Below are 27,456 nucleotides of genomic sequence, written 5' to 3' on the forward strand. Positions count from 1 at the left end.
GGCCCGGCAACCTGCTCGCGGGTAGGTACGTGGGCGGGGCAGGTGGCATTTAAGGCGGGCACCGCCTCGGCGGGCCAGCGGCTGGAGCTCGGCCGCGGGAGGTGTGCCTAGGGCTCGCGCCGCCGCCGCCGCCCGATCGGACCCCCGCCCCGCGCGCGCTGCCACCCAGAGACCGGACCCCGAGCCCGCCTGCCGGCGGCACCACCACCCGCGCCATGGCCAAGGTGCGTGCGGGCCCCCCGCGCCGACCCCGACCCGTGCAGAGCGGGTGGAAGACGAGGGGAAAGAGGAACGACTGGCCGTCTTGATTCTGCGCTCCTGACCTCTGCACGGCTCCTCTCCCTTCCCGGAGCTGGCTGGGGTGAAGACCCGAATCCAGACGCTGTGGGAAGGGGCCCCAGGGGTCTTAGGCCGGCTCCGATGTGGCGCGTGGCGCCGGCCTGGGGGTTACACGGCCGCCCTGCCCGGGACTGGGATTCAGTGGGCACGTTCCACCCAAGAAGCGGGACACACGCCGTGTGTCCTGGAGGGAGCAAGATACTAGGGAGACCCTGGGGCTTGGAGGGGTCTTGTCTCGAGTTGGAGGAGGTAACTTCCCCCACCTTCCCCAACCCCAGGGTGGGGTCACCCTGAGGAGATGCCGGCAGCGCTGTGCTACCCAGCCTTCCCTCTACACTGGAGGGGAAGAAAGGAGAGAAAGGGCCTGGGAGTTGCTGTTTGAAGGTGGGGAAGAGAGAGCTTCTCCACATCGTGCGACTTACTCTCTCTAGAGGAGAGAATGAAGGGGGGGGGCTCCCTTCCCTGTAGGTCCCTGACCCACAGAGAGAAGCGCTCACACCTCTTCAGAAAACCCATCTTGGACCAATATTGTACCTCTGCTTTCCTTTCAGAAAACACTAGAAATTTACTCTGTGGAGCTCAGTGGAATGAAAGACATCGAACAAACAGACAAGGGGAACGGCAAGGAGAAGTACAGAGGCCTGAAGAACTGCTTCGAACCCAAAAAGAATCACCGTAAGGAGGAGCTTACGAAAGAACTGGATCTGGTCAGTTGATTTGGTCCTTAAGCCAAATGGGTCCACTGCCCTTCCCCCTTGAGAACTTGCCCCTATAACCTACCTCTTAACAAAAGAAAGATCAGTCTTAAGGATTTGAAAATCCCCATGAGATTTGTTTCCTAGTTTAAAATGAATGGTGTGATAATATCTGCCCAGGGGTCAGAGGCCTTCTGCAGGATTCCTGCATTCTGGTTGTAGGCACTCCCAGGTAGAACTCTGAGGGAAGCGCCTCAGATTCCAGTCCCCACAGGCACAGCCCAGACCTCTCTCCTTCCTAGCTGTTTCACTGAGATATCCTTAACCAACTGCCAGTTTTTAGCTGATAAGGGAAAACTACTGGAGCTGGAACCATGCAGGAGGAAAACAAAACCACTAAACCTTGCTAGGTTTCTGGCTATGTATGCCCCATGAGAAAGAATAATTTCACTGTTAAGAATATTGGGCTTGGATTCAGAGGACCTTAGGCTCAATTAAGTTCCACTTCAGTGATTGGTAACTGGGAGCAAACTACCTAGCTTCAGTGAAGCTCCATTTTCTTTATGTAAAGTGGGAAATAAACAATTTGCATGGATGAGGGGGAAAAGTGAGAAAAGAGTAAGAATATTTTGTAATTTATGCAATTTATAATTAAATTATAATTTATAATTAGTAATTTATGGAAGCACAATATTATTCCTGTTAAGGAAGAACTTTAGAGTTATTAAAGCTGGCCACCATGGGCAAGATCTGCCTCAGAACTGAAACGTGACAGGAATGTTTCAGGAATGTCAAGGGGGGAACTTCTACACCAAGCTTGAAGTTTTATAGATCGTCCCTGCAGTTCACTGCAGACTTTAAAACTGTTACTGTTGGAGCAGACAGCAGTGGTGTGAGTTCACGTGGGCTAGAGAGCCCATTGTTAAATATTCAGGAATTTGGCAAGTTGATTGACACTGAGTTAGCATCTTGGAACTTGGTTATGGTGAAAAATCGGTAAATGCTACAAATCAGAGTTTTTTATTTATTTTTCCTGGAGAGCTTGTTAAACATTTAGCAGCACACCACTAGGCATTTGCCTATGTATGTTCTGACAGACATTTAAGAACACAGCCCTGAAATAGGACTGACCTGAATTCAGATCCCGGTTTCATTGACATTCAGTTCCTATTTCAAAAAATAAGAATTAAAGACAGTGCCTACCTGTTGGAGTTGTTAAAAAGGTTAAATGAAATAAAACTGGAGAAAGACTTAGCACAGAACCAGATAATAGTCGTTCTTATTTCCTACGAATCTCTAGCATTTAGGATTGAAGACATATCTAGTCTTCCTTGAAATTGCTACTTATAGCATGAATATATATCCATTCTATCATAAGCCTGTTTATTATGAAGAGAATCTCCCTTCTTTGAGCATTTTGTGAAGATATATAATATAGAAAGATAATTTTCATAATGTTAGCTAGTGTTCCCCTGCTTCCCGGCTGAGAGAGAACCATCTTTCCTTCTTCTTTCCCAACATTCTCACAAGAATCCTATAATTTGATTTGTGAACGCGTACTGGGATGCCCTCTGGCACATTAGAACCTTGACAAGAATGAAAGGATCCCTGGCTGCTGAATGAACAGGCTGATAATGTCGGAAGCCTGAGCCACAGGATGCTGCCCCGAGCTATTCTAGTGCTGGCCAGCAGAGTGCGCCACAGGCACCCACCATGCCTCCTGCCCCAGGCTCTCATCACCAAAGCCAGGGCTGAAGAAGGAAAGAGTCTGCCTCCTTCTGCCTCACGTACAGGCCCCTTAAAGTCTGAGGTCCAGCCATGCAAACAATGGCTCTAATCACCTGTTACTTGTATCTGCCCAGAATTTAGCACACTGTGCACAAAACTGTGTCTTAATCCTTTGAATCCCCAGCAATATCTTTCAATCAATATTGGTACAATGACTAAATGAATAAAGCAGAATCTGGCTGAGGAGAAGACAAAATAATTTTTTAATTGGAAAATCTAATCTCTTAACACAACAGGTAACCTTATTTACATATACTTAAGAAAAGAGTTGGTTCTAGTACCCAAAGATTCACAATATAAATCTTTGTTTCAGATGATCAGAGCTTGAAGAATCCTGAGTGCTAGGTTTTCTAGGTGGGGTAAAGAAGGCTTACTTACCCCTGGGTTTTCAGAGACAGGAAGAGGCTTCTAATCCTGTAGCCCAATGGCTCTCAAGGGACAAGATAGGAGGAATTTGGCCCCCATGGGACATTTAGTGAGGTCTGGAGACATTTCTGCTTATCACTACTCCAAGGAGGGTGCTAGTAGGTGGCCTATAGTGGGTGGAAGCCGCCTCCCCCCCAACAAGGAGTTATTGGTCCAAATGTCAATAATGCCAAGGTTGAGAAACTCTGCTTTAGTCTAATGATTCTATAACAAAATTAGCAAGTGTGGGCCATACTGGTATTTATTTGGCAGTTTTAAACCTGCAGGGCTTCTCTAACAAGTGAACTCCCTGAATCTCAAGTACTTGATTAAGGAAAGGCTTGCTTCTCTCTACCAGACACTACCTGCCCAATAGAGGGCTCCATGGGTAAGGAGTTGTCAGATGGGTCTGGTCTGGTTTGGTATTGCTCATCACCGTCAACTAATCCCAGAACTCAGGTCTGAACTAAGTATCCAGATCACTAGCACCCGGACAGCAGGCAGGTATGCTAGAACTTGCATGTGCTGGAGATCAGATTGAGATGAAATGCATTGCTTTGTTCGTAAAAACTAAAGACAGCTAATATGTAGTAAATGACAAATTAAGTCTGAACTCAAGGGATGGCCAGAAAATCCCCTGGCCAGTGAATCAGAAGAGTTTCTCCTGTAGCAAGACTCTCTCTTCCCTCAATGCAATAACCACCTGGCACAGAGGCTTTTCTCGTTCTCTCCCTCACTCTCTGGCCCCCTCCTATCATCAGTGCTTCTCTCAGTTTTCCTGGGCTGGGCAAAGCTTAGGGTTTGAGTATTTTGGAATTATTAATGCACTCTCTTCTTCCTTTCATGGACTTTAGGATGACCACAAACTCAGCATTAAGGAACTGGAAAAGAAATATGGTACAAACATCATTACAGTAAGTCATCAAGGGATTGGGGATTGGGAAGAGAAGCCCTGGGACTATGCAAAGGACTGTACAAAGCTGTGTGCTTAGGGTGTATGGAAAATTCAATGGCATCTTTAGGATGAAGCAGCAACTTTGGGAATGCCAGTCACCCACACGCCCAGCACGTGAGAGAGGGCTGGTTGACCTCAAGAGCTGGCGTGTCTGAACTAAAGCCCAGAGTCAAGCCCCTCTGCTGAGCTGGACGCCTGGCTATAAACATTTCTTTTGATTGTAACTGCAGGAAAGCTGTGGTATCCCCAGAAAGGCTCAGACACTTCCTTATGGTCATGGTCAGAGGTTGCTTTAGATCCCAATGTCCAGGAAGTATAATGGTCTTATCAAAGAATGGGGAAAACCAATGTTAAAAAGCAACCATCCACTACATCTAAAACTAATGATGTAATGTATGGGGATTAACATAAGAATAAAAAAAAATTAAAAAAAAAAAAAAGCAACCATCCAGAGTGACAGTCTTATAACCCTGCTTGTCCATCTCTTCCTATGAAAAGGAGCGATGACTCCAGGACATACTGGTGTGCTCTCAGGTGTCTGGCAAATTCCCCCACCACAGAAGGACTGCTTTCTTGTGTGAATTCAAACTCAAATTAAATTTCAAAAGTTTTGGTGTCTTGACATCAGGAGATTTGGATACATCTGTTCAAGTCAACAAAAAGACTTACTGTGTGCAACACACAAGACTGGCAGTGAGAGGGCCAAAGAGAGGCAGGTGATCCCTGGTCTTAAGGAGTAAGCATTTCAGCAGGGGAGGCAGGGATGTAAGAGAGTATCATAACATCCAGTCTGTTTGACTTAGATGGCAAAGAGAGGTCTAAATGGTGTGCTGAGTGAGTGACAGATTCTGACCAGAGGAGCCAGAATGGGCTCCCTGGATCATGCAGTGTTTGAATCAGGACATAAGAGGAGGATTTGGGTTTAAGTTAGCAGAGTACCCAGGAGACCGGAGAGGACAGTCTGGGGTTTCTGGGAGCTAATGTGTGTGGAAAGGGGAAGGAGTGGATAGAAAATGAGACCAAGGAGAGGTAATTTGGGTGAAACCATCAAGCACTTCCATATTAAACTAAGGAATAAGGACTGTATTAGTTATACACAATTTCTAAACAGGGAAGTGATTTAAATAAGATTGGCTTTCAAAAGGTATTTCTGGTAGAAGATATATACAGATACAGGTAGTAGGTAGGTGGATAGATTTTTTTTTAAGTGGGAGATGGAAGGGTCTAGAAGAATGAGACAATAACCCAGGAATATAAAATGAGGAACTGAAACAAGGCAGCAGCAGTAAGATGGGAAGGGAAGGGGACAAGATTCCAGAGATGTTTCAGAGAAATAACTGGTAGGACTTTGTTTCACTGGGGTATTTGAACAAATTCCTGATCCCAGTTACCAAGGTAGAGAAGCAAGAGGAGGAGATTTGGTCAGGTGGTCAACAGGGCCATGGCGGGACATGGGGCTGAGAGATTAGAGAAAACAGCAGGAAGGAGATGGTGATGAATTTTATTTTGACTACAAGTTAGTGACTTCAAATCCAGTTATTCAGCAAATATTTGAGCCTGTATTACAGAACAAGCAGGACACCCTATAAAGGACACGAAAATCAACAAGGATAGACTCTTTTTTAAAAAAAATATTTTATTTATTCATTTGTCAGAGAGAGGGAGAGAGAGCATGAGCAAAGGGAGTGGCAGGCAGAGGGAGAAGCAGACTCCCTGCTGAGCAAGGAGCCGGATGCGGGACTCGACCCCAGGACCCTGGGATCATGACCTGAGCCAAAAGCAGCCACTTAACCAACTGAGACACCCAGGCGTCCCAGAGTCTTTTTTTTTTTTAATTAAAGATTTATTTTACTTACTTTAGAGAGCACACATGAGTGGGGGGTGGGGCAGAGAGAAAGGATCTCAAGCTGACTCCGCATTGAACGTGGAGCCCAACACGGGGGTTGATCTCACGATCTCAAACAACCATAAAGTAAGGCCTGAGATCATGACCTGAGCTGAAATCAAGAGTAGGAAGCTTAACCAACTGAGCCACCCAGGCGCCCCAAGGATATAGTCTTTAAGCTGTCCTTTAAGTAGCTTACAACATGATTAGGAAGAAAAAGTAATGACAAGACTTTCTCCATATAGGATAGTTTGTGGGGAAAAAAACCTTATGAGTCACAATACAGGATTTCAAGGGGGGTGGAGGGGCCTCTGTACCCCGTGGAGGGCATGCTTACCAGGGAGGGCTTCTGGCAAGAAGTGACCACACGTGGGCTTCAGAGTTGGGTAGAATTTATAACTCTTAAGATGAACAAGAACTTAGAACTTGGAGTGGATATGGAGAAAAGCAGAAAGACACCAGACTTAAGGATGAAAAATTAGCCGGTGCAATATGTAGAAGTTCCAGAACAGAGAATATTTTCTGGATAGTTACCACATTGCCCTTAACCTTGGCGATTAGCTTTTGTATTTCGAATCCTCCTTAGCCAAGTTACTCCTATCTCTAGATAAATCTCCAAGAAACTAAAATGCCTTAGTAGAGTCTAATATAGTGGCTCTGGAGCCAGGTTGCCTGGTCCCATTTACTAGCTGGATGATTTAACCTCCATGTGCCTCAAATTTCATATCTGTAAGTTGAGGATAATAATTGCACCTTCTTCAGAAGGTTATTTTGAAGAGTAAATAAGCAAATATACAGAGTACATTGCCTGGCTGATATTAAGCATTAATATTAAATATTCTTTTTAAAAAAGTGCGAGTTGGGGGAGGTGAGGCATCATCCACTTTTCCCAGGCCCTTCTTGGGCATGGTAACTCCTACCCACAACCTGCAGAAAAATGACATCCAATCTGAGGGAAAAGAAATGTCTAATTCCTGTTTGTTTTTGTCTGGCTTTCTCAGGGTCTCTCCAGTGCCCAAGCTGCTGAGCTCCTGGCTCGGAATGGGCCCAATGCCCTCACTCCTCCCAAGGAAACACCGGAGATCATCAAGTTCTTCAAGCAGATGGTGGGGGGGTTCTCCATCCTTCTGTGGATAGGAGCCATCCTGTGCTGGATTGCATATGGGATCCAGTACTCCATGAATACATCCTCATCCCTAGACAATGTAAGGGGGACTCCTTCCAGGGTTTGCTAAACTAGTAATGGGAAAACAACCATAAAGTAAGGCCATTAGTGGGCAGAGCAGTGGGCTGCAATCAGGAGTCTACACTGATCAATCACTGTGCAGGTTTGGGAAAATCAGTAATTTCGCCAGCTGTAAAATACAAATCATAGCTGACTTTCTGATGTCTCAGAGGCAGTATGAGCATGAATTTTAAAGGGAGAGAGAGACGCACTGTAAGTTCCTAAGGGGACAAAAAAGATCTAGATCCATGTGAAATATTTTGGGTTTCTCTCTCCTCAAAGCTAATTGTGTCCCTTTAACATGGGGAGCATCTCTGCCTGCTGCTAACAGTACCAAAACCAAAAAACTGACTTGGCCAGCATGGTGCTAAGAGAAAGAAGCCAGATGCAAAAGGCCACATACTCTATGATTCCATTGATAAGAAATGTCCAGAACAGTCACACCCTAGAGACAGAAAGCAGATCAGAGGTGGTTAGGGCTGGGGGCAGGAGTGGGAAATGACACCCACTGGGCAGTAGCGGTCTTATTGGGATGATGGAAATGTCCTAAAACTAGCTTGTGATGATTGTTGCGAAATTGTGTAAATTCATCAAAAATCATTGAATTATACACTTTAAATGGGTAAATTTTGTGACCTGTAAATGACACCAGAATACCACTGCCATGTCCCTCACCTTCCCATGGAGAGCTCCAGCCCTAGGACCTGGCTCATTCCTGATGCCTGTTCTTCTGATTGATGCTTCTTCTCCTTACCCAGGTATACTTGGGCTGCGTGCTTGCCTTGGTCATTATTTTAACAGGGATCTTCGCTTACTACCAAGAGGCAAAAAGCACCAACATCATGGCCACCTTCAATAAGATGATCCCGCAGGTGAGTGGCAGCCATCCCTCTCTGGTCTCCACATGACTTCAGATGAGGAAGCATCAGATAAGGAGGAGAATGGGGCCTCTGAGGCAGAGGGTCAGTGCTCCACCCATTGCTGTCTGAGAAGTCTTAGGCAATCTTTCTGAAGCCCCCTTTCCTCACAGAGTTTTGAGATAATCAGGGAAGTAAGATACAGGAAAATGCTTAGTCAAGAGCAAAACAGGACAGAAACATCAGTCATCGCACAACATCTTCTATTACTGCTCTTGAGCTTTGGTGAACTGTTCAAACAAAAGTAATTCAGGTGTTTCCAAAAGTGAGTTGTAGAAGTTCGGGAGTATTCCCTGGTAGCCAAGGAGGTCAACCTACAATTCTTTATCTGTGACCATTTTTGCACCCATTTTGGAGTCTCTCTGCATGTTGCCCCAAACTGCTGTCAGTGAGGGATGCCCACTGCTCCTGTCTTCCCACAGGACCCCACGTTAGGAGTCCTCTAGGGAGACCACACACCACTATCAGCACAGTGGGAACACCACACTGCCCCTGGCCCACAGAGCTGCCAGCTGGAGAAGGTTCTGGATGGAATCGTCCATACTAAGAAGTGGGAGATCTGCCTTCTACTCTGTTAAAGTCTTCCTGACCCGAGCAAGAGTATTAAACCCTTTGGCTCAGCCATCGGGGTTCTTCCTGGACATCCCAGCCAAGATCATTCATCCTTAATTGTCCCTCTCTCTGTCATGCTTGGGGCTGTCAATTTGCTATATCTGCCCACAGCAGCGTTTTCTGGTTCCAAGAATATCTCTAAGAGTTCCTCCTCAAGAAAAGATAGTTCTTAGTGTCTTCAGGCCCCAAGTAAAAGTCTTTTGTTGCATTTTTGCCATTCTGACAGCTGTGCCTTCCAGTGCCTCCATTCCGGAGATGTGTTGGAGATGAGGATGGAGGAGAGTTGGCATCACTCCAGGATCTGAGGCATCTGTCACTGTTTTCTTTTGCAGCAAGCTCTTGTCATTCGAGATTCAGAGAAGAAGACAATCCCTGCAGAGCAACTGGTGGTGGGAGACATAGTGGAGATTAGAGGAGGAGACCAGATCCCTGCAGACATCAGGTTGTTGTCTGTTCAGGGCTGTAAGGTAAGCGCCACAGGGCACCCCAAAGATCACGCCGATAACTAGCTGCCATTCTGTTGTCTTTCTAGATCTCAGTGTGACTGGGACAGGGAACAAGATGCCCAGTCTTGAACTTTTTCCAAAATTTCTTCTAGGTAGATAACTCATCTCTCACTGGAGAATCTGAACCCCAGCCCCGCTCCTCTGAGTTTACCCACGATAGTCCCCTGGAAACAAAGAACATTGGCTTCTATTCTACAACCTGTCTGGAAGGTAAGTCTGCCTGGTTCCCATGACTCCATGCACCACCCATATCACCTCTCCCCTGCAGGCTTTATGCTCTTGTCTCTTTACCATCTCTTGCTACAAAGCTTTTCAAGGACAAAACATGGAACTGAAGAGCTCAGAGAACTTTGTAATGTTGTGTGCTAATTGATCATGTAAACCAGCAAAGAGAAGACTATAAGCAGGCTATGGTCCCCTCGTAGCTGAGGATCCCCGGAATAAAATGTCTACTTCACCTGTAGGCACAGCGACTGGCATGGTCATCAACACGGGCGACCGCACCATCATTGGTCAGATCGCCTCACTGGCTTCAGGAGTCGGAAATGAGAAGACACCCATTGCCATTGAGATCCAGCACTTTGTTCATATTGTGGCAGGAGTGGCCGTCTCCATCGGCATCCTTTTCTTCATCACCGCAGTATCCCTGAAGTATCAGGTCCTGGACTCCATCATCTTCCTCATTGGCATCATTGTGGCCAATGTGCCTGAGGGTCTCCTGGCCACTGTCACTGTGAGTCCATGCTGCTAGGTGGCCTGTCCCCTGACCCTGTTAACACATGGCATTCTGCTGTGCTGGGTGTGCGCCCACCGTAAACTGCAAGTCTCCTTCATCTTCAGAACAACACTCCCTCCCTGTCAGGGGACACCATGGGACATTCTGAGGAGACTGTTTCTTAGAGAGACAAACAGAATTGTGATATTGTTAACATTTTTAACACTGTCCTAGAAAACTTTATATTTTCATTTTTAGGAGCTCTACCTGCAAATTGCATATTATCTTTCTCCTTAAAAGCTCGGTAAGATAAAAAAAAAAAGTAAGATCTAGATAAGACAGACACAAACCACCACTTACAGATTTTCAGAAAGCCTGACACCTTCTCTACATTTTCACATTTCTTAAAAAGAAAAAAGAGTCCTTGGCAGTTTCTACAACTGAGGAACTTAGGCACATTGTTTACCTCCTACATTTAATAAAAGGATTATGGCATATATATAGGGCTTTATGTGGTTTATCAGCCACTGGGTCAGCTTTGCCGCATCTGTAACTATACCTCTGTCCTGAAATCAGTTCGGCTCCAGCTGCTTCTACGTTATGGAGCCTGAGTTCAAAATGATGATTTTTCTCAAAGCTTCTTCCTCTCTCTCTCTCTCTCTCCTGTCTAGGTGACTCTGTCGCTGACAGCTAAACGGATGGCCAAGAAGAACTGCTTGGTGAAGAACCTGGAAGCAGTGGAGACCCTCGGCTCCACCTCTATCATTTGCTCAGACAAGACTGGGACTCTGACCCAGAACAGGATGACTGTGGCCCATCTGTGGTTCGACAATCAGATCTTCATAGCTGACACCAGTGAAGACAATTCAAGTAAGTCTTCTGGAACATTCAGTGTGGCCCGAAGCTATGGACTCTAGCAGAGGGGGCCGCGCAGAACATGGCAGCATTGGTGTGCAGTCTCAGAGAATTGGTTGAATAGTATGGATATTAGGTCCAGGACCCACAGCATCACTGTTCTGTTTTCCAGACCAAGTCTTTGATCAAAGCTCTGGAACCTGGGCCTCCTTATCAAAGATAATAACATTGTGTAACAGAGCTGAGTTCAGACCAGGACAAGAAAACGTCCCCATCATGAAGGTAAAGCTTCAGTATATATTCGGTCTTAAATCATAGCCAGTTTGAAGTCACTTCCTCTGTTCTGATTTGGTACTTGATTTAAATCTCTCCCACTGAGTGAAGTTTGTGCTAGTAAGAGGAAGTCTGACTCACAAGACCTGCAGAAAATTTTCTTCACCCTAACTTGCTTCGAGAAATCACCGAGATGTCTAAAAGTCCTCAGAACAGTGGTTTAGGTCTATTGAAAATTCTGTCTCATTCCTGAAAATGAATGTACCTTTAAGTTACTTTCCTTTACAAGCAAGTAGATATAATCAAAGTTCCTTTATTACATAAGTGCCATTCACTGATGTTTAAAATATAATTGGAAGGAAATAGAAGCCTTGACCTTAGAACGTATTCCTCTTGGCAGCAGAAGCGGTGCTAAGGGGCCCTGAAATGTTAGCATATACAAAAACAAACTTTTCTTTCTCCCCCTTCCTCTTCCCCTTCCACTCTCTTCTCCCCCTGCCCTCTCCTTCTGAGTGAGTCACTCAATCTGTCTTCTCCTGGCTTTTCTATTTGCCATCTGTTTCCTTCATTGACTCTTTCTTTCTTGTACTTTTTGTTTGGTTGCTTTTCTTTGTCAGACAGCTCATCAATTCTCTTCTTGGCCCATCACTTCTCTGTCCATATCTTTCAAATCCTTATCTCCAGTTCTGATTTTTCACCCAAACTCCATGGATCTCCAATTAGCTGTGTGTTCCCACTTGAAAGTTTTGTCATGTTAGACTCTGAACAAATTACACTTGCCACCTTCCACCTGTACCCAACCTGGCTCTAAATCACTATCTGGTCCCTTTTCTATTTTTCTATGACATAACCATTTTAATTTATCATCCAGTCCAAAATTTTTGGAAGTCATCTTTAACTTTCTTCTTTCCTAATATCTAGTGAATCACCAAGTCCTATTATTCTTGCTTCAAATAAATATATAATTTTACTTTTCTTTTATCGCCAGTACCTTACATCTAATTAATTATACCAACCTCTTGATTGGCCTCCATGATTCCAGTTTATCCCTCCCCCCAGTCTTTCTTGCATACCAGTAATTTTCCTTAAATACTTCTTTAGATGAACTGCTTCACCTAACTTGGCTCAAAAACTTTCCATGCATCTGTTTTCTGCTGCTCAAGTTTTGGACCTTGCCTGCCTTTCAGGGCCCTCTGAATCTCTCTGCATCCTCCATATCCACCTGTACACTCAGCACTTACAATGGAACTCTTCCACTTCATGCCTTCATTCATGGCATTCTGATTTCCAGAAGGCTTTCTTTTGTTCCTTTGTCTGCCAGTTATCCACCCGTCTTTCAAGACTAGTTCATAGCTGGTTTTTTCATGGAACCCTCCAGGTCTTACAGAGCTCAAACTGTTTTGAATTTCCTTAATGCCAGTAAGCAGCACCATTCAGTTTAACACCTCCACCATGGTTCGGTCAGTGGCTCATTGTGGTGTAATCATTTGTTAGATACTGAGCTTAGTCAGGCCGTCTGCTGGCTCATTGAAAATAATCACAAAAGAATCAGATTATGTGCTACAAATATTTGTTTTCTCTTGATTCTCAGAGAGTTGTGGCTGGAGATGCCTCAGAAACTGCTCTTTTGAAGTTCTCAGAGGTCATTTTGGGTGATGTGATGGAAATTAGAAAAAGAAACCACAAAGTAGCTGAAATTCCTTTTAACTCAACCAACAAATTTCAGGTGAGTTTTTCCTCACAACTGAATCTTTGTTATCATAAGAATGGCATTTCTACCTGTAAGTGTCCTTTGGTTAGTATGTATTTTGAATGATATTTGACTTCAAAAATTGCCTTCAGGGATGGAGGGCCTGGGCATCTGGTAAGCCCAGAACAGGTTTTCCTTGCTGGCCTCTTTCCTTTGCCAGAAATAGGTAGAGAAAAAAGAAAAGTGAAGATCTTGTCAGGGCCTGGCTGTCCCTATGAATGATTGATCTATATTATAACCCCCCCACCCCCCCCCCCACACACACGCCACCTCCACCCCCACCAGGTAATTTGCACAGGTGAGGGGCAAAAGCCATATCCTAAAGGATAAATGAAAAGTGGGGGATTGGGGAGAACTAACATTTACTGCTCCCTTAATCTGTATCTGGTTCTCTCACTTAATCCTCACGATAAACCTGAGGTAGGATTAATTAATCTCAATTTCTAGGTGAGGAACCAGGTCCTTAGGAAATGTTGATGTGACCAGAGTTCCCAAGCACCTAAGTGGCACAACAAATTTTCACATATATTTTCAACTCCCAAGGCCATGCTTTTTCTACCACCACACAGAACAGTTTAGCTTGGGCCTTGTGAGTAAACCTTGCCCTTACCAGCCCCATATGCAGTTGACAGGGACCTCCTTTCTACCCATTGCTCAGGAAGAAAATGGCCATCATTGCCTATCTGTCTTCCCTCATTCCAGGCTGGCCAACGGTCAACTAGCTCCATCCTCCGCAGGGTGGGACAAATGACAGTTTGTAGCCCAGTTTACTGCTGCAGGTGGGACTTCCCATAGACTCCAAAGCCCTGAGAGCAGGGCCTTGTGACTTGGTCTTTGCATAACAGGAAAGTATATAAATAAGATAACCATGTTTGTGTAAAAGTTTCTGGTGTTTACCCACACATTTTGTTTGGATGGCATTTAGGATTGGGAAATAACTGTGTTGCAAACATCTCTGTGGATAACAAGCCAATGAAGAATTGTAGTTAGCCAAATAGACAACTAAAAAATGTATGAAGTAAAATATTAAAGCCAGTAAATCAGGTCTCTTGTTCAAAACAGACATGAAAATAGAATGAGTAATGATCCTAAAATAACAACAGTAATGATAGTTATTATATGCTAATTTCTACATGTATTGAATCACTCAATTCTCTCAACTCTACAAGGTAGGGAATGAGGAAACTGAGGTACAGGGCATTATCACACAGCTAGTAAGGGCCAGAGCCAGGATTCAAGCAGACCCAGGGAGTCTGTGCTCTTAAGGAGTAGATCGAATTGTCTTCTAATCAGGAACAAGACTCAGAATCCTGCTGGGGCCCCATCTACTCTAGTAAAGACTTTCCTCATCATGTGAGAAATGAGAAAAAGCAGGTTCCATGAGGCTTCATATACTAAATGTTGAAGGGGAAAATAGGCTACCCAGAGTTGGGACTAGATAGGAGGACCTCTGTGGGTTCCTACAGAAGAGGTCAAAGAGCCTCTTTGGAGGCTGTTAGTGCCATTTTATATCTACACATGAGCAACACTCAAAAAAGAGTCTTTGATGTTGTGACCTTGGAAGGTCTCTGGGGTATCATTCAACCAAAGGAAACAAAGTGGAAAGTCTATGTCTTACTGATTTTAGAATAGCAATTCCTCAAACTGAGACCAGCCCATAAAAATATTTCCAATAGTTTGTGGCAAACTGGAAAATTAGGACAGTATTTTATAAAGTTCTATATAAGGATGAGTGTATTTAATTTAAAAGATTATCCTTTATATGGTACCTGACTAAGGCAGGGACTCTGGAGCCTACTAGCCTGAATTCAAATCCCAGCTCAGCCACCTCTTAGGGCGTGACCTTGTTCATGCCAGTTAACCCCTCTGTGCCTCAGTTTCCTTCCTTGTAAAAGGTGATAATAATAGTACCCATAGCCGTAGGGTAGTTTCGAGAATTAAATGAGTCAATGTGTGAAGCACTTAGAAGAGTACACACTATGAAAGTGTTTATTGTTTCTACTTTTTAAATGTTAAAATATCTTATCTTCGAGAAGATGATAGTGATAATAGATGGGAGGTTTTGCTTTGGTTTTGGTCAGTTAGTTGGGGTTTTTTTAATGTGTTTACTTGGCCATTAAAAACAACAACAATAAGAACAACAACAAGAGCAAAAAAACTATGTTTGCCCTCTACTTTTTTATTTTTTATTGTGCTCCTCTCTGGTATCCAGAAGGCTAAGAACTACTGATTTAGAATCAACTGATAGACCCAAAATGGTAGGGTTTTTTGTTTTGTTATGTTTTTTTGTAACTTACTCATTCTCTTTCAAACACTCCAGCTTCCTGAAATTCCTTTTGAAGGCTTAGAAGAGTACCTGGTATATAACAGCTTCCATAAGACTTAGCCATTTTATATAACTTTTTTTTAGATTTTTTCTGATTACCTTATTAGGATGAATCTGGAAATAGAATCAGTAGATGAGAAGATATTGATATTAAAATTGTGTTACTTAACTGTCCTGAAAGCCTGTACGTGAGAGTGTCTACTTCCTCCACCCCTACCATTTTCCTTCACCTCCAGGCAGTAAAACTGGATTAATTTGGAGCTGAAGAGGCATAGGAACTCCTGCTGCCCTCATGCCTGCCTGAGCTCAGAATAGCTTGGGACCCAAAGGCTGCTACCCATGATAGGGAGGTAGAGACAAGAAGCAAGAAGAGGTGGCTCACAGTCCCCGGACCCCTACGGGCACCACAGGAGATCTGGTTCAATACACAAGACTTCACAGGGCAACAACCACCTCTGGCCTCCCTAAAGCAACTAGTTTCTGTTTGAAAGATGAGATCTACTTACTTTCAATTCAAATTCAGGGTGCCGCTCTGAGCAGGACAAAGTCTAGATCTCTGCATATTACTTGACCACAAAATAAAAAGGATAGAACATGCCTGTAGTGAACACTCCATTTCATGCCAAGGATAAGTAGCCTAATGAGAGAAAGGGATGTCTTTAATCTTCTTGTCATGTTGCTACTTAAAAGATCTGTCCAGTTCAGGCCCTTATGAGTAAAGATGGTGTCATTATTTAATGGCAGGGAATACGTAACACACTCAATTCCTTCCCTCCCAGCTCTCCATACACAAAACGGATGACCCCAATGACAAGCGCTTCCTCATGGTGATGAAAGGGGCCCCTGAGAGGATCTTAGAGAAGTGCAGCACCATCATGGTCAACGGCCAGGAGCAGCCTCTGGACAAGAACACAGCCGAGGCCTTCCACACAGCATACATGGAGTTGGGAGGCCAGGGGGAGCGCGTGCTGGGTGAGCTCTTGGTGGCAGAACCCTTACCTGTCACCTGTTGGGTGTGAGGCTCTATGCCAGGTCAGGGCACAAGAGGAGACAGGCTTATTGTTTAGCTGAGTAGCTATGCATCCACATGAATCATAGAAAGAAGAATATGATAAACATACGAGAATATTATGTGGTAGTACTGAGGAGGGTGGGGTGGCTTCCAGATAAAGAAAATCTGGGAAGATTTTATGGAAGGAGTTACATTTTAAACTGGACCTTGCACAGCAATTCTTGAAGGGAGGTGAGGAAAAATATTTGAAGTAGAGGGAACAACATAGGCCAAAGCACAGAGATAGAAATGGATGGGGTGTGTGCTCACATTATGAGTGAGCCAGTCTGTGTGGAGTGTTGCAGATAGATAAGACGGCATAATCCTAGGGAATGGGCAGGAAAGATAGATTGGAGGGCATAATATAGAGTGCCTTATGTGGGTGAGGAACTGGGATTTCATTCCACAATCAGGCTTTGGGGTGAGTGAACCAATCAGAATTAGAGTTTAATTCTTGGCAGGAGCAGGGAGAGGAGAGGCATGGGTATCAGGAGGAGGTGGCTGCCCTTGTTCAGGTAAAAGAGGATGGGAATTTGATCCAAGGCTCTAGGAAGGTGACGGAGGGGGCAGATGCAAGAGACTTCATGGAGGCAGAACTGGTAAGACTTAGCAACTAGTTAGAGGAGAAAAATAAGTTTAAAATAATGTTGAAGTTTCTCACTTGCCGATTAGGGAGAAAACACTGCCAGTAATAGAGACAGGGGTTGTCAGAGGTGGAAGGAACCATAGAAATACAGCCACTGGTAGGAACCTAATTGTGGTAACTTAAGTGGTATCACAGGGTATGTTCTGTCCTGAGAATCTGGGTTGACAGAATGGCACCTGTGAACTACAGAATATGAATTCAAGGTAACAGAAGTTCACAGTTGATGATAAGGCTCATTAAACATCATAAAAGTTCTTGCCAATAGAGATGGAGTCTGTGGAATGTGTGTTTCTAAAGGATATTTGAGCTTGTAAAGCAAATGAAATAATTAAATGAGGTGATAATGCTTTCAGCATGTCTTAAATAGCCCACAGCACCAGGTAGTGTTTTCAATGCAGGATTGATACCCATCTGACAAGAATCGCTCTAGGAACCTTGTGTTTGACCTCTCAGACTCTGTGCTTTACTGAAATGTGTGAGGCAGTGGGGCATGCTGAGAATAAATTTGATATAAAAGCTGATGAGAAAGTCACATGATCTTAGGAGTCCCACCAGACACAGGAATCCCTTCTACCTTAACTCAGATGCCTTCTGAGTAACAAAAGGTTCTCCATTCCTAATGGCCTTTCTCTCACACTTACCTTGATTAAAGACCAAGCTTCATACCATTCTCCTGGTGGCCCAGATTCTTTCCCCAGTTTATGCAGCAGCATGTACTGTTTTCTCTGCCTCAAATGGCCATCCCATCCCTAACCCTCCCATCTCCCTGGAAAACTTCTAACTCCTCTCTCAAGAGTCAACTCACATGTGACCTCCTTGGGGGAGTCTTTCCTAATTCCCCAGGTGGCTGTTCTCTATAACACTCACTATGGTGGGTTTTTTGTTGTTGTTGTTTTTTGTTTTTTAAAGATTTTATTTATTTATTTGACAGATAGAGACACAGTGAGAGAGGGAACACAAGCAGGGGGAGTGGGAGACGGAGACGCAGGCTCCCTGCTGAGCAGGGAGCCTGATGTGGGGCTTGATCCCAGGATCCTGGGATCATGACCTGAGCCGAAGGCAGACGCTTAACAACTGAGTCACCCAGGCGCCCTCACTATGCTTTTTTATGCTTTACCTCTTTATGTCTCTGTCCCCACACTAAACTGAGACATCTTTAAAAGCAAAGGCCACCCCCTCTTGGTTTCTGTATCCCTAGTACATACCAGAAAATCCAGTGGGCACACAGTAAATTACTTTTGGATGAGATATGTCCTTCCTAATTACAGCGTGCATCTCGGAATTGAAAGAATAAAACGATTCTGGTATACTCTCAAATATTAGTAAAATAGTAAAGGAGTGTGTGAAAATGTTCCTCCTTTTCTTTTATTTCTTATCCTAATTTCATTGACTCCCAAATTCATGTGCATTCCAGGTTTCTGTCATCTCTACCTGCCAGCAGACGAGTTTCCAGAAACTTACACATTTGATGTAGACACCATGAACTTTCCCACATCTAACTTCTGTTTTGTGGGGCTCTTATCTATGATTGATCCCCCTCGCTCCACTGTACCTGACGCAGTCACCAAATGTCGGAGTGCGGGGATCAAGGTGGGAGTTATTTTCCTGACTTAAGAAGTCCTCCATTTATGTTGTCTAAGAATGTTTGCCATCAGAGATAGTCAGTATTTAAGTCTCAAATAAATATCATAATCCCCCACTCCCTTTTTATCTCAACTTTCACTATACTAAGATTCTAGTAACTGTCCCAGTCAAGGCAAAATACTGTGTCAATGTGGAACAAACCACAATAGTGACTGCGTTGAGAAGGCCATGAATTGACTTTATCTTGCCCTAGATTATGATAGACAATAAAAGGTTTTATTACTTAATCTTAAGGTTCAGCCTCCAAAATCCATTTGCCTTCATATTATCAAAGCCAAATATTAATTCCATTACCATGTTAATATCAAGACTGTTGAAGCAACATGAGGCTGTCTCAAGTACACATCCCCTAGCCCTTTCACAAGTAAGGTAACATCCAAGGGAAAGGGCCTCCTCTAATGTCAGAGTAGGAAATGTAAGAAGCTTAGAAGCAAGGATAGATCCAATGAGATCAGTGTGTTCTTCAGAGACAGTTTTGTCTTTGATCTAAAGATCAAGAACTGCCCATAAGGACAAACCACTATAATCACTAGTCACATTCTACCAGGTCATGGTAGAGTAGGTGATACTGTCTGGCCAGCCGAGTTTCTCATTGTCCACATGCCTTTCTCATTGTTTGTGTTCTAGGTTATTATGGTTACAGGTGATCATCCAATCACAGCCAAAGCTATTGCCAAGAGTGTGGGTATCATTTCGGCCAACAGTGAGACGGTGGAAGACATTGCAAAACGCCTCCACATTGCTGTGGAGCAAGTTAACAAGCGGTAAGCACAGAACCAATGTAGCCGAAACTCAAGTTCTTATCCAAGTCCTTATCCTTGTTAGTTCTAAAGAGCTGTGCTATCTGGAGCAAATCCCCTTTTTGCCAGACACTCTCTCAGAGTAATGCTAGGCTGTATTGGTACCATGAAAATTACCCGTGATGTATTCCTTATATGAAATTGAAAAACCCAATGGAGTAGATCTGAAAACTTCAGTGCCACATCTAGAGTGAGAAAAACTGAAACAAAATTTATATGAAATTACTTGCCATTGATCCAGTTGTATAATCAGGAATATTAAGAACCCTCTGTGTTTGGTGCACTCCCTTAGTGCTTATTTTGAGTATTTATTCAGATGCTTCATAATGTGTAGCTATGTGAACATACGGTAGCAAATAGAATGAAAGCTTCCTAATGAAAGACTTAGTTTTTCCTTCTGTCTAATTCTTGTAATCATGTCTGTCCTTTAGTCCATTCACCCATTCATTCACTCATGTATTAATTCTTTCAACAATTGTTTTTTTTTCTTGTTGTTGTTGTTTTAAAGATTTTATTTATTCATTTATTTATTTGAGAGAGAGAAAGAGAGAGTGAGAACAAGCAGAGGGACAGGAAGAAGCAGACTCCCCACTGAGCAGGGAGCCCGATGCGGGGCTTGATCCCAGGACCCTGGGATCATGACCTGAGCTGAAGGCAGACGCTTAACCAACTGAGTCACACCAGTGCCCCTCAACAATTAATTGTTGAGTGCCAACAATATACCAGGCACTGTCCTGGACACTGGAACTGTAGTAGCAAACAGACTAGACACTATCCCTGCCCTTGGGGAGCTTTCCATCTAGGCAGAGGGACAGAAAAATAAAAGCTACTTGTGATGTGGTAAGTACAGTGGTGTGATAAGTACAGTAAAGGACACACAGAGGACAGGGTTCAAGCAGTGGGAGGAGTCCAGAGTCACCTGGACTGTTGACAATTTAAACGATCAAAGACTCCAAAGTCTCAGTGTAAAAGTAAATGTCACTGGCTTTATTATAATATCATATTATAATAAAGGGGAAGGGAGAGACCAGTGAACCTCTTCTAGTTTACCCAAGCATTTATACCTTTTAGAATACAGAGCTGTCGGACGCCTGGGTGGCTCAGTCGTTAAGCATCTGCCTTCGGCTCAGGTCATGATCCCAGGGTCCTGGGATCGAGCCCCACATTGGGCTCCCTGCTCAGCGGGGAGTCTGCTTCTCCCTCTCCCTCTGCTGCTCCCCCTGCTTGTGCTCTCTCTCTCTCTCTGACAAATAAATAAATAAATAAAAATCTTTAAAAAAAAAAAAGAATACAGAGCTGTCAGTTAATAAATTATTACCTGGGCAACAGTTACCAGTTAAGACTACCACACAGAATTGTAGCCTCTGGGCACAATAACAATGTCTGAAGTCTAAGAGTATTCCAACATTCCTTTGTGTAAACAGCATTCATCGACAAAAGCTTTTTGGAACTTTTCTTAATTTGTTTTATTTATTTATTTATTTAAATTCAATTGGCCAACATATAGTACATCATCAGTTTTTGATATAATGTTCAGTGATTCATTAGTTGTGTATAACAGCCAGTGCTCATCACATCACACGCCCTCCTTAATGCCAAAAATAATAGGATTATACATATCCATGCAACTCACCTCACTGAACAGGAGATGGGATAGATAAATTTGTTAATGTTTTTAGCTATCCACTTTATCAACTGTACCTTTATGATCATACACTAACTGTACTTTTGCAGTTGCGGGGAGAAAGGACAAACCCTTTTCTTTTTATCTTACTTTTATATATATATTTTTTTTACCAGAACATAAGAACACCTATAGTTTGAGTCAAGTGCTAGGATTCCGGTATTTAGCACCAACAGGAAAACACAAACCTAAAAAAGCTCAAAACAAACATGTATAGAAAAAGGTATGCAGTGTTTTGTGAGTAGGGGTATAACATAAGATTTGAAAGCTAAAATGTGGAGTGTTAACCAAGGGAAGGTGAGGTGAGAGATGCCTGTTCCTGGCAAAGGGGAAAGACGGGTGAAGGCCCAAGGGCACTGGAGGGGGTTGGAGGCTCAGGGCTGGGAGTCCCACGGGCTGCAGGGGGAGAGCCAAAGGGGAGGTGAAGCTGCAGCTGGCCTTGCAGACCAAGTGAGGGGCTCTGGGGTCTGCTTTAAGTTCAGTGGAAAGCCTCTGAAATGTTTTAGCAGGGAACAACACAATCAGATCTGCATCATTAATAGTTTCTAGAACCATGAAAAAAAAAAAAAAATAGTTTCTAGAACCTTACTTTCATCAGCAGCAGACAATAGTTTTCCTCAAAGAGGACCTCAATAAATTGTTCTCCCTACGCGGCTCATTGCACAGTAGACACTATAAATCTGAAATAAGCAACAACACAGAATTGTTACCCATGTGTGTTGGCATAAGCTGAATTCAAGGACCCAAAACATTTGAACAGGAAGTTTTTTACCCTCTTTTTATTCCCTAAGTAAAACATTGCCCCACAGGTGTTCCCACCCATTCCTACAAGCAAAAGGCTTATTCCTATTGTCTGATATCAGAAAATGGGCCTTAACTGTTTCGCCTCAGTTTACTGTCTTAAAATGGAGAACAAAGTGTCCCCAGAACTCATAACCCCTGTCATCCCACTAGAGTATTAGTGTCAAGGACATTGGGCTCCCGGTAAAGTCAAAGAGGCGTCAGCCCACTTCCTGCCCAGAGCAGTGTTTCAGCCTAAGATCCAACCTTTGGCCTCACTCAGTTCCTTCTGGCCCTTCTAGGGACGCGAAAGCTGCGGTGGTGACTGGCATGGAGCTGAAGGACATGAGCCCGGAACAGCTGGATGAGCTTTTAACCAACTACCCAGAGATCGTCTTTGCCCGGACATCCCCCCAGCAGAAGCTGATCATCGTGGAGGGCTGTCAAATGCAGGTGGGTGGACAGCAGCACCCAGAGAAACTGTCACTGTCATGGGGAAATGCAGGGCTGAGATCTGGATCCCAGATCAGGGCTATGACACTTTTTAAACCTCTTCAGAGACAATTCTTTGCCCGTCTTCATCACTTTACATTTCTACCCTCTCAGGGGGCTGACCCCCCACGCTCCTTTGAGATCTTCCTGCATGCAGGGCTTTCTGACAATGAAACATTTGGTCCTGTGGTAGGTGTGCATATAGAAAGATTTGAAAATGTAAGATATAGAAGAAAAAATGTAAAGACACAAGATATAAAAGATCCACTTTAGCCTGCCACACACAATGGTTTTAATTACGGAACACATCTTGTTTGGAGTTTGCTGTTCTTGCTTCTGGGATTTCCCGGCTTTATCTTTTCCCCAAAACAGACCGTTCATTTCAGCTCCAGTTGGCCCACATCCTCCAGGGGAAAGGGAGACTATGTTGATTTTATCCTACCTGTGACCCCTTAGATCTGCTGACTCCCATTTTCTCATGTGTCCCCATAGAATGCAGTTGTCGCCGTGACAGGGGATGGCGTTAACGACTCTCCAGCTCTAAAGAAGGCAGATATTGGGATTGCCATGGGGATAACAGGTTCTGATGCAGCCAAAAATGCAGCTGACATGATCTTGCTGGATGACAACTTTGCATCCATAGTCACAGGGGTGGAGGAAGGTGAGTGAGGTCTCAAGTGGCCTTACCAAGACAGCGGTCACCTGGGGGATCAAAAGCAAGTCCTATGAGAGCAACATCTTTGCCTAGGTCGCCTGATCTTCGACAACCTAAAGAAGACTATTGCTTACACCCTGACCAAGAACATTGCTGAGCTGTGCCCCTTTCTGATCTACATCACTGTTGGGCTTCCCCTGCCCATTGGCACCATTACTATCTTGTTCATCGACTTGGGCACAGACATAGTAAGTAGCACTAAAGGGAACAGGATCTGATAACTGCCCCAAGTGATGGCAACTTCAGGGGCATTACCTGCAAGGGCAAGGAGATGGACTAAATCAGTGCTCCTTAAACTTCGATGTGATGGGGCCAGAAGGTCTACATTTCTAACATGCTCTTAAGTGATGCCAATTCTGCTGGTCCACCAGCCGCACTTCAAAGCAAAGGACTAAAGAAATCTGTCAAATGTTTGGAAGTTAAAACCACTTCACTTCCTATAAGAGCTTTTCAAGACATGAGCTCTTTACCCTCCCCCCAAAATAGGCCATTGGTCAGTTTCAGCTCACATGCCTCCCTTCCCTCTTGAGAAGATAGAGCTATCACTAAATAGCCCGTGTAACGCCGGGGCCCAGTGGCCAATGTGATAACCCACAACTGCTCCTTGTCAAGTAAAAGAATCTGTGATCTAGAAGCCCCTCACCTACACTCAGTTAGAAGTAGCAGGTATTAACACACGATCAGGCCTCATATTGACCTACAATAATGTCACTAAACCCTCCCCTCTTCTGGTATGTGTCCATTTAAGAAATTATCATGACAGTTACCCATATGGCTCCAGCTTACACAGGCAAAGGGGGAAAAAGGCAATGGAGCGAGCTGAATTCACAATGAGAATGCAGCAAATGGCGCCTCCTACCCTCTTGTTTGGTAAAATACCCAGGCAGTCAACACATTGCAGAGAGACTAAAGATATCTTTGCCTTAGAGGGGAACCGGGGTCCTCATGCTTTACAGTCAGATCATTTTCCAGACTCTTTCAATTCACTTCTTTTTCTCCACTGCAGTGCTTCTTGCATCACCTGGGAACTTGTTAGAAACGCAGATTCTCTGGCCCCAGCTCAGACCTTGGGAGAGACTGGAGGTGGGAGGTGGGGCCCAGCGATCTGACCTTTAACAGGCCTTCCAGGTGGGAGGACCTGTGAGAGAACCGCTGTGATCCAGTGGCATGCCTAAGGAGGAGAGGATGGTAGGGAAAATCTGCCCCAGAGGAGAAAAGTTTTTATAGCTAGTTTAGAACTGCCAGCACATGGTGATAAAAAAGCAGACTGATTTTTAAAGCCAACCGTTTTTAAATTCTCTAGAAACCATGAACCCCCATTGCCTACACCCTGGACAGACCGGTTCCATAACCCTACCACCACCGCAGTCTGCCAGCCCCCCGCCCACCCTGAGGCCCCCGGCTATGCCACTGCCATTATCACTCTCTTGGTACAGCACAGTTTTTTGGGGCTAGGCCTCACGGACTGTCTCCCCCTCTAGATCCCCTCCATTGCCTTGGCTTATGAGAAAGCTGAAAGTGACATCATGAACAGGAAGCCTCGCCACAAGAAGAAGGACAGACTGGTGAACGAGCAACTTGCCATGTACTCTTACCTGCACATTGGTATGACGGAGGCATCGCTGACCTGTCAGACAGGGACCACCCGAGAATTCTTTCCAGTCAGAAACTGGTTTTCCTTGTGGGGCAGGCTTGGAATGGGAGGAGGAACCGAAAGGAAAGTGAGCACAGGCGCAATTCCGAAGTCATTTATAGAACCTCTGCCCTTATTTCTTTTGTGCTTTTAGGCCTCATGCAAGCTGTGGGAGCTTTTGTTGTGTATTTCACTGTGTATGCGCAGGAGGGCTTCAAACCCAGCGCTCTCATTAACATCCGGGTGGAATGGGAAAATAGCAATGTGAATGACTTGGAAGACAGCTATGGACAACAGTGGGTAAGGGAAGGAGGCTCTGCCTTCAAAGTCCTGCAAAGTCCTGCTTCTCCCCTCCTCTCACTGTCTTGCCCAGACTGATGCAGAACTTCCATTTCCCTGGACAGCCTTAATGAGACAGAGAAGGTGAAAGTTTTCTCAGTTAATAGGGCCTGTGGGCCCCTTTGTTACATTGGTTTGGCCTTTGCCAGGACTCAGCCTCCTCTCTCGAATTAGATACCTTGAGCTCGCTTTCTTACATTGGCTTTGCAATTGATATGGAAGAGTAGCCAGTCCCACAATACCCATGGTGGGGCCAAATCAATTAAGTTAGCATCTTTCCCTACTCAACCGAGTAAAGAAAAAAAAGTTTCTTTCCAAACACAAGGAGGTGATCCTCTGTCAATCTTGGTGAGGTGGGGAGAGAGTAAAACTTTACAGAACTACGTTGATATCGTCCTGAAGTTTTCCCTCTGGGGTTTCATGGTCTCCTTTTTGTCTGTTGACAGACATGGTACCAGAGGAAATACTTAGAATGGATGGGCTATACGGCTTTCTTTGTTGGCATCATGGTCCAGCAAATAGCAGATCTAATCATCAGGAAAACCAGGAGGAACTCCATCTTCCAGCAGGGTCTCTTCAGGTACTGCCCACATCCAACCTCATAGTTCAACCCTGGGCCTTTGATGCAGGAATGATGAGGGTTAGGCCTATAATACATGAGGCCTTGACTCCACTGGGTGTGTGGTCCTGTAGCCATGTGAATTCAGAATCTGTTTGCTTTTATGTTTCTGCAGAAATAAAGTCATCTGGGTGGGGATTGCCTCACAGATTATCATTGCATTAATCCTCTCCTATGGGCTTGGAAGTGTCACAGCCCTGAGTTTCACAATGCTCCGGTGAGTTCCTCTTCAACAGTGGACAGGAAAGAGCCAGCCGTGTTCTGAGCTGTCACAGCCTAAGTAAACATTTAGAATTCCAGTGGGTTATTTCCCCTCCAGGCTTTCAAATGAGACAAAACCAAATCAATTCTATCTTAGTTTATCTTAGATTTTGACCTGCTAGTTTTCCCAGAAGAGGAAATGGGTTTTCTAAACTTCACCATCCCATCTCCACCTTCAGCCAATAGGCCACTTCAAAGGCAGATATTGCTTCTACCAGTCGCAGTCCAGTTTAAATAAGAAGCTTTCCAGTTTTATGTTGTATGATCCAATGGATGTGTTGTTCTTTCCAGTAGGGCAGAGAAAATGACCAAGAAACTCTCTGTCCATTGGCAGGGGGCTTGGCCCTTTCTTTGGATGCATTCAGACTTACCTTCCTCCCTTCTGCTTCCAGGCCTCAGTATTGGTTTGTGGCTGTGCCATTTGCCATTCTGATTTGGGTGTATGATGAGGTGCGGAAACTTTTCATTAGACTCTACCCTGGAAGTAAGTAGTAATATGATTTTTGAGACTATGTTTATCTACTTCAACAGACTCCTGATTTCTCAGTAACTTTTTTCTACCTCCACAGGCTGGTGGGATAAGAACATGTATTATTAAGCCCACCTGACTTCCCAAGCCTCCCAATTGCACACTGGGGATGTTCTTCATCTTCTGGCTGCATCTGGGAGACTGCTGCAGCAGGGACTTACCAAAATGCAGAAAGAGAAGGCAGAAAACAGTATGAAAGATACCCACTGAGGTTTTGTACTTTCAAGCAGATATTCAACTGTTTATATATGATTTGCTTCTCTATATCCATCTCCTTGTTCAAAAATATGTGAATTTCAAGGGAAGAATGACATGTTTATATGTATATAAAGTTCACTCACGTTAAGTAGTCTTGGGTAATCCGGCCACCTGCTCAGATCTTCCTGCTAGATAAGATTGCTCAAACCTCCATTCCATACCCTATTAAAAGTCCAGTGACTTTCCTAGATTCTGTGAATTCCCAGAGAGCTTATAATTTCATAGTCACCTTGCTTTAAAAGGGTTAATTCAGCTGAAGGTTTGCAAGAGGTAGAAGTGATGGCAGGTTTACATCACAGCAACATGGACAACCTCAGTTTTGACTCTCAGACATCCTTCTTAACGGTCCCCAGTCACCCAGCTGCATCCCTGCTCATCCCATCCCTCACCACCTCACCAGTCCTTTGGCGCCCTCCCTCCTCCCAGCTGGACTCCTCCCTCCCTCCCACGTTGCTCTCCACCCCACCACCAACTCCAAAACTGAGCTCCACGTCCATTTTGCACATCCCAGCTCCAGATGCTCTCCCATCCCAAAGAGGTTTTCATTTACCAGGATTCAGCCTCAATAGAGAAGCATTGGGGTTTAAAACAATAATATTTATTTCACGTAAAACAGCTGCAAAGCACTCTCCGGCACTAATTTTATGCCAGTTATGTTTCAGGCTTTAACTTCGCTTTATTCACATGTGACACATACATCCATGTTGACAGCCCCTAGGAGGCCTCATTTTTAAGTAAAAGATGTTTTATAAAACCCAG

General features: G+C 44.4%; 1 protein-coding gene across 2 annotated transcripts; it reads left to right on the top strand.

Annotated features, from left to right (window-relative positions):
- Positions 1-27,456, top strand: ATP12A (ATPase H+/K+ transporting non-gastric alpha2 subunit). Of its 2 annotated transcripts, none has more exons than XM_081814693.1 (23): positions 1-21; positions 891-1,046; positions 4,082-4,141; positions 7,069-7,272; positions 8,051-8,164; positions 9,154-9,288; positions 9,420-9,537; positions 9,792-10,060; positions 10,714-10,912; positions 11,070-11,179; positions 12,762-12,896; positions 16,026-16,218; positions 18,358-18,533; positions 19,215-19,351; positions 22,154-22,304; positions 22,836-23,004; positions 23,092-23,246; positions 24,540-24,663; positions 24,846-24,991; positions 25,477-25,610; positions 25,765-25,866; positions 26,303-26,394; positions 26,480-27,456. In XM_081814693.1, the coding sequence occupies exons 2-23, from the start codon at positions 927-929 to the stop codon at positions 26,506-26,508; spliced, it is 3,072 nt and encodes a 1,023-aa protein (XP_081670819.1). In that variant the 5' UTR covers positions 1-21; positions 891-926; the 3' UTR covers positions 26,509-27,456. The 2 variants fall into 2 exon arrangements, with proteins under 2 accessions (XP_081670819.1, XP_030893786.1); XM_031037926.2 differs by lacking the exon at positions 1-21 and adding an exon at positions 137-224.

The sequence above is a fragment of the Leptonychotes weddellii genome, chromosome 3 (assembly GCF_054177405.1).
Source record: "Leptonychotes weddellii isolate Sample4059 chromosome 3, ASM5417740v2, whole genome shotgun sequence".
NCBI classification, from domain to species: Eukaryota; Metazoa; Chordata; class Mammalia; order Carnivora; family Phocidae; genus Leptonychotes; species Leptonychotes weddellii.

What these genes read in the sequence shown, in the direction of transcription:
- ATP12A (XM_031037926.2), top strand. An exon ending in CACCAGTGAAGACAATTCAA is followed by an intron (nt 10,913 to 11,069) that starts GTAAGTCTTCTG and finishes TCTGTTTTCCAG; the next exon opens with ACCAAGTCTTTGATCAAAGC. An exon ending in GTACTCTTACCTGCACATTG is followed by an intron (nt 24,664 to 24,845) that starts GTATGACGGAGG and finishes TTGTGCTTTTAG; the next exon opens with GCCTCATGCAAGCTGTGGGA.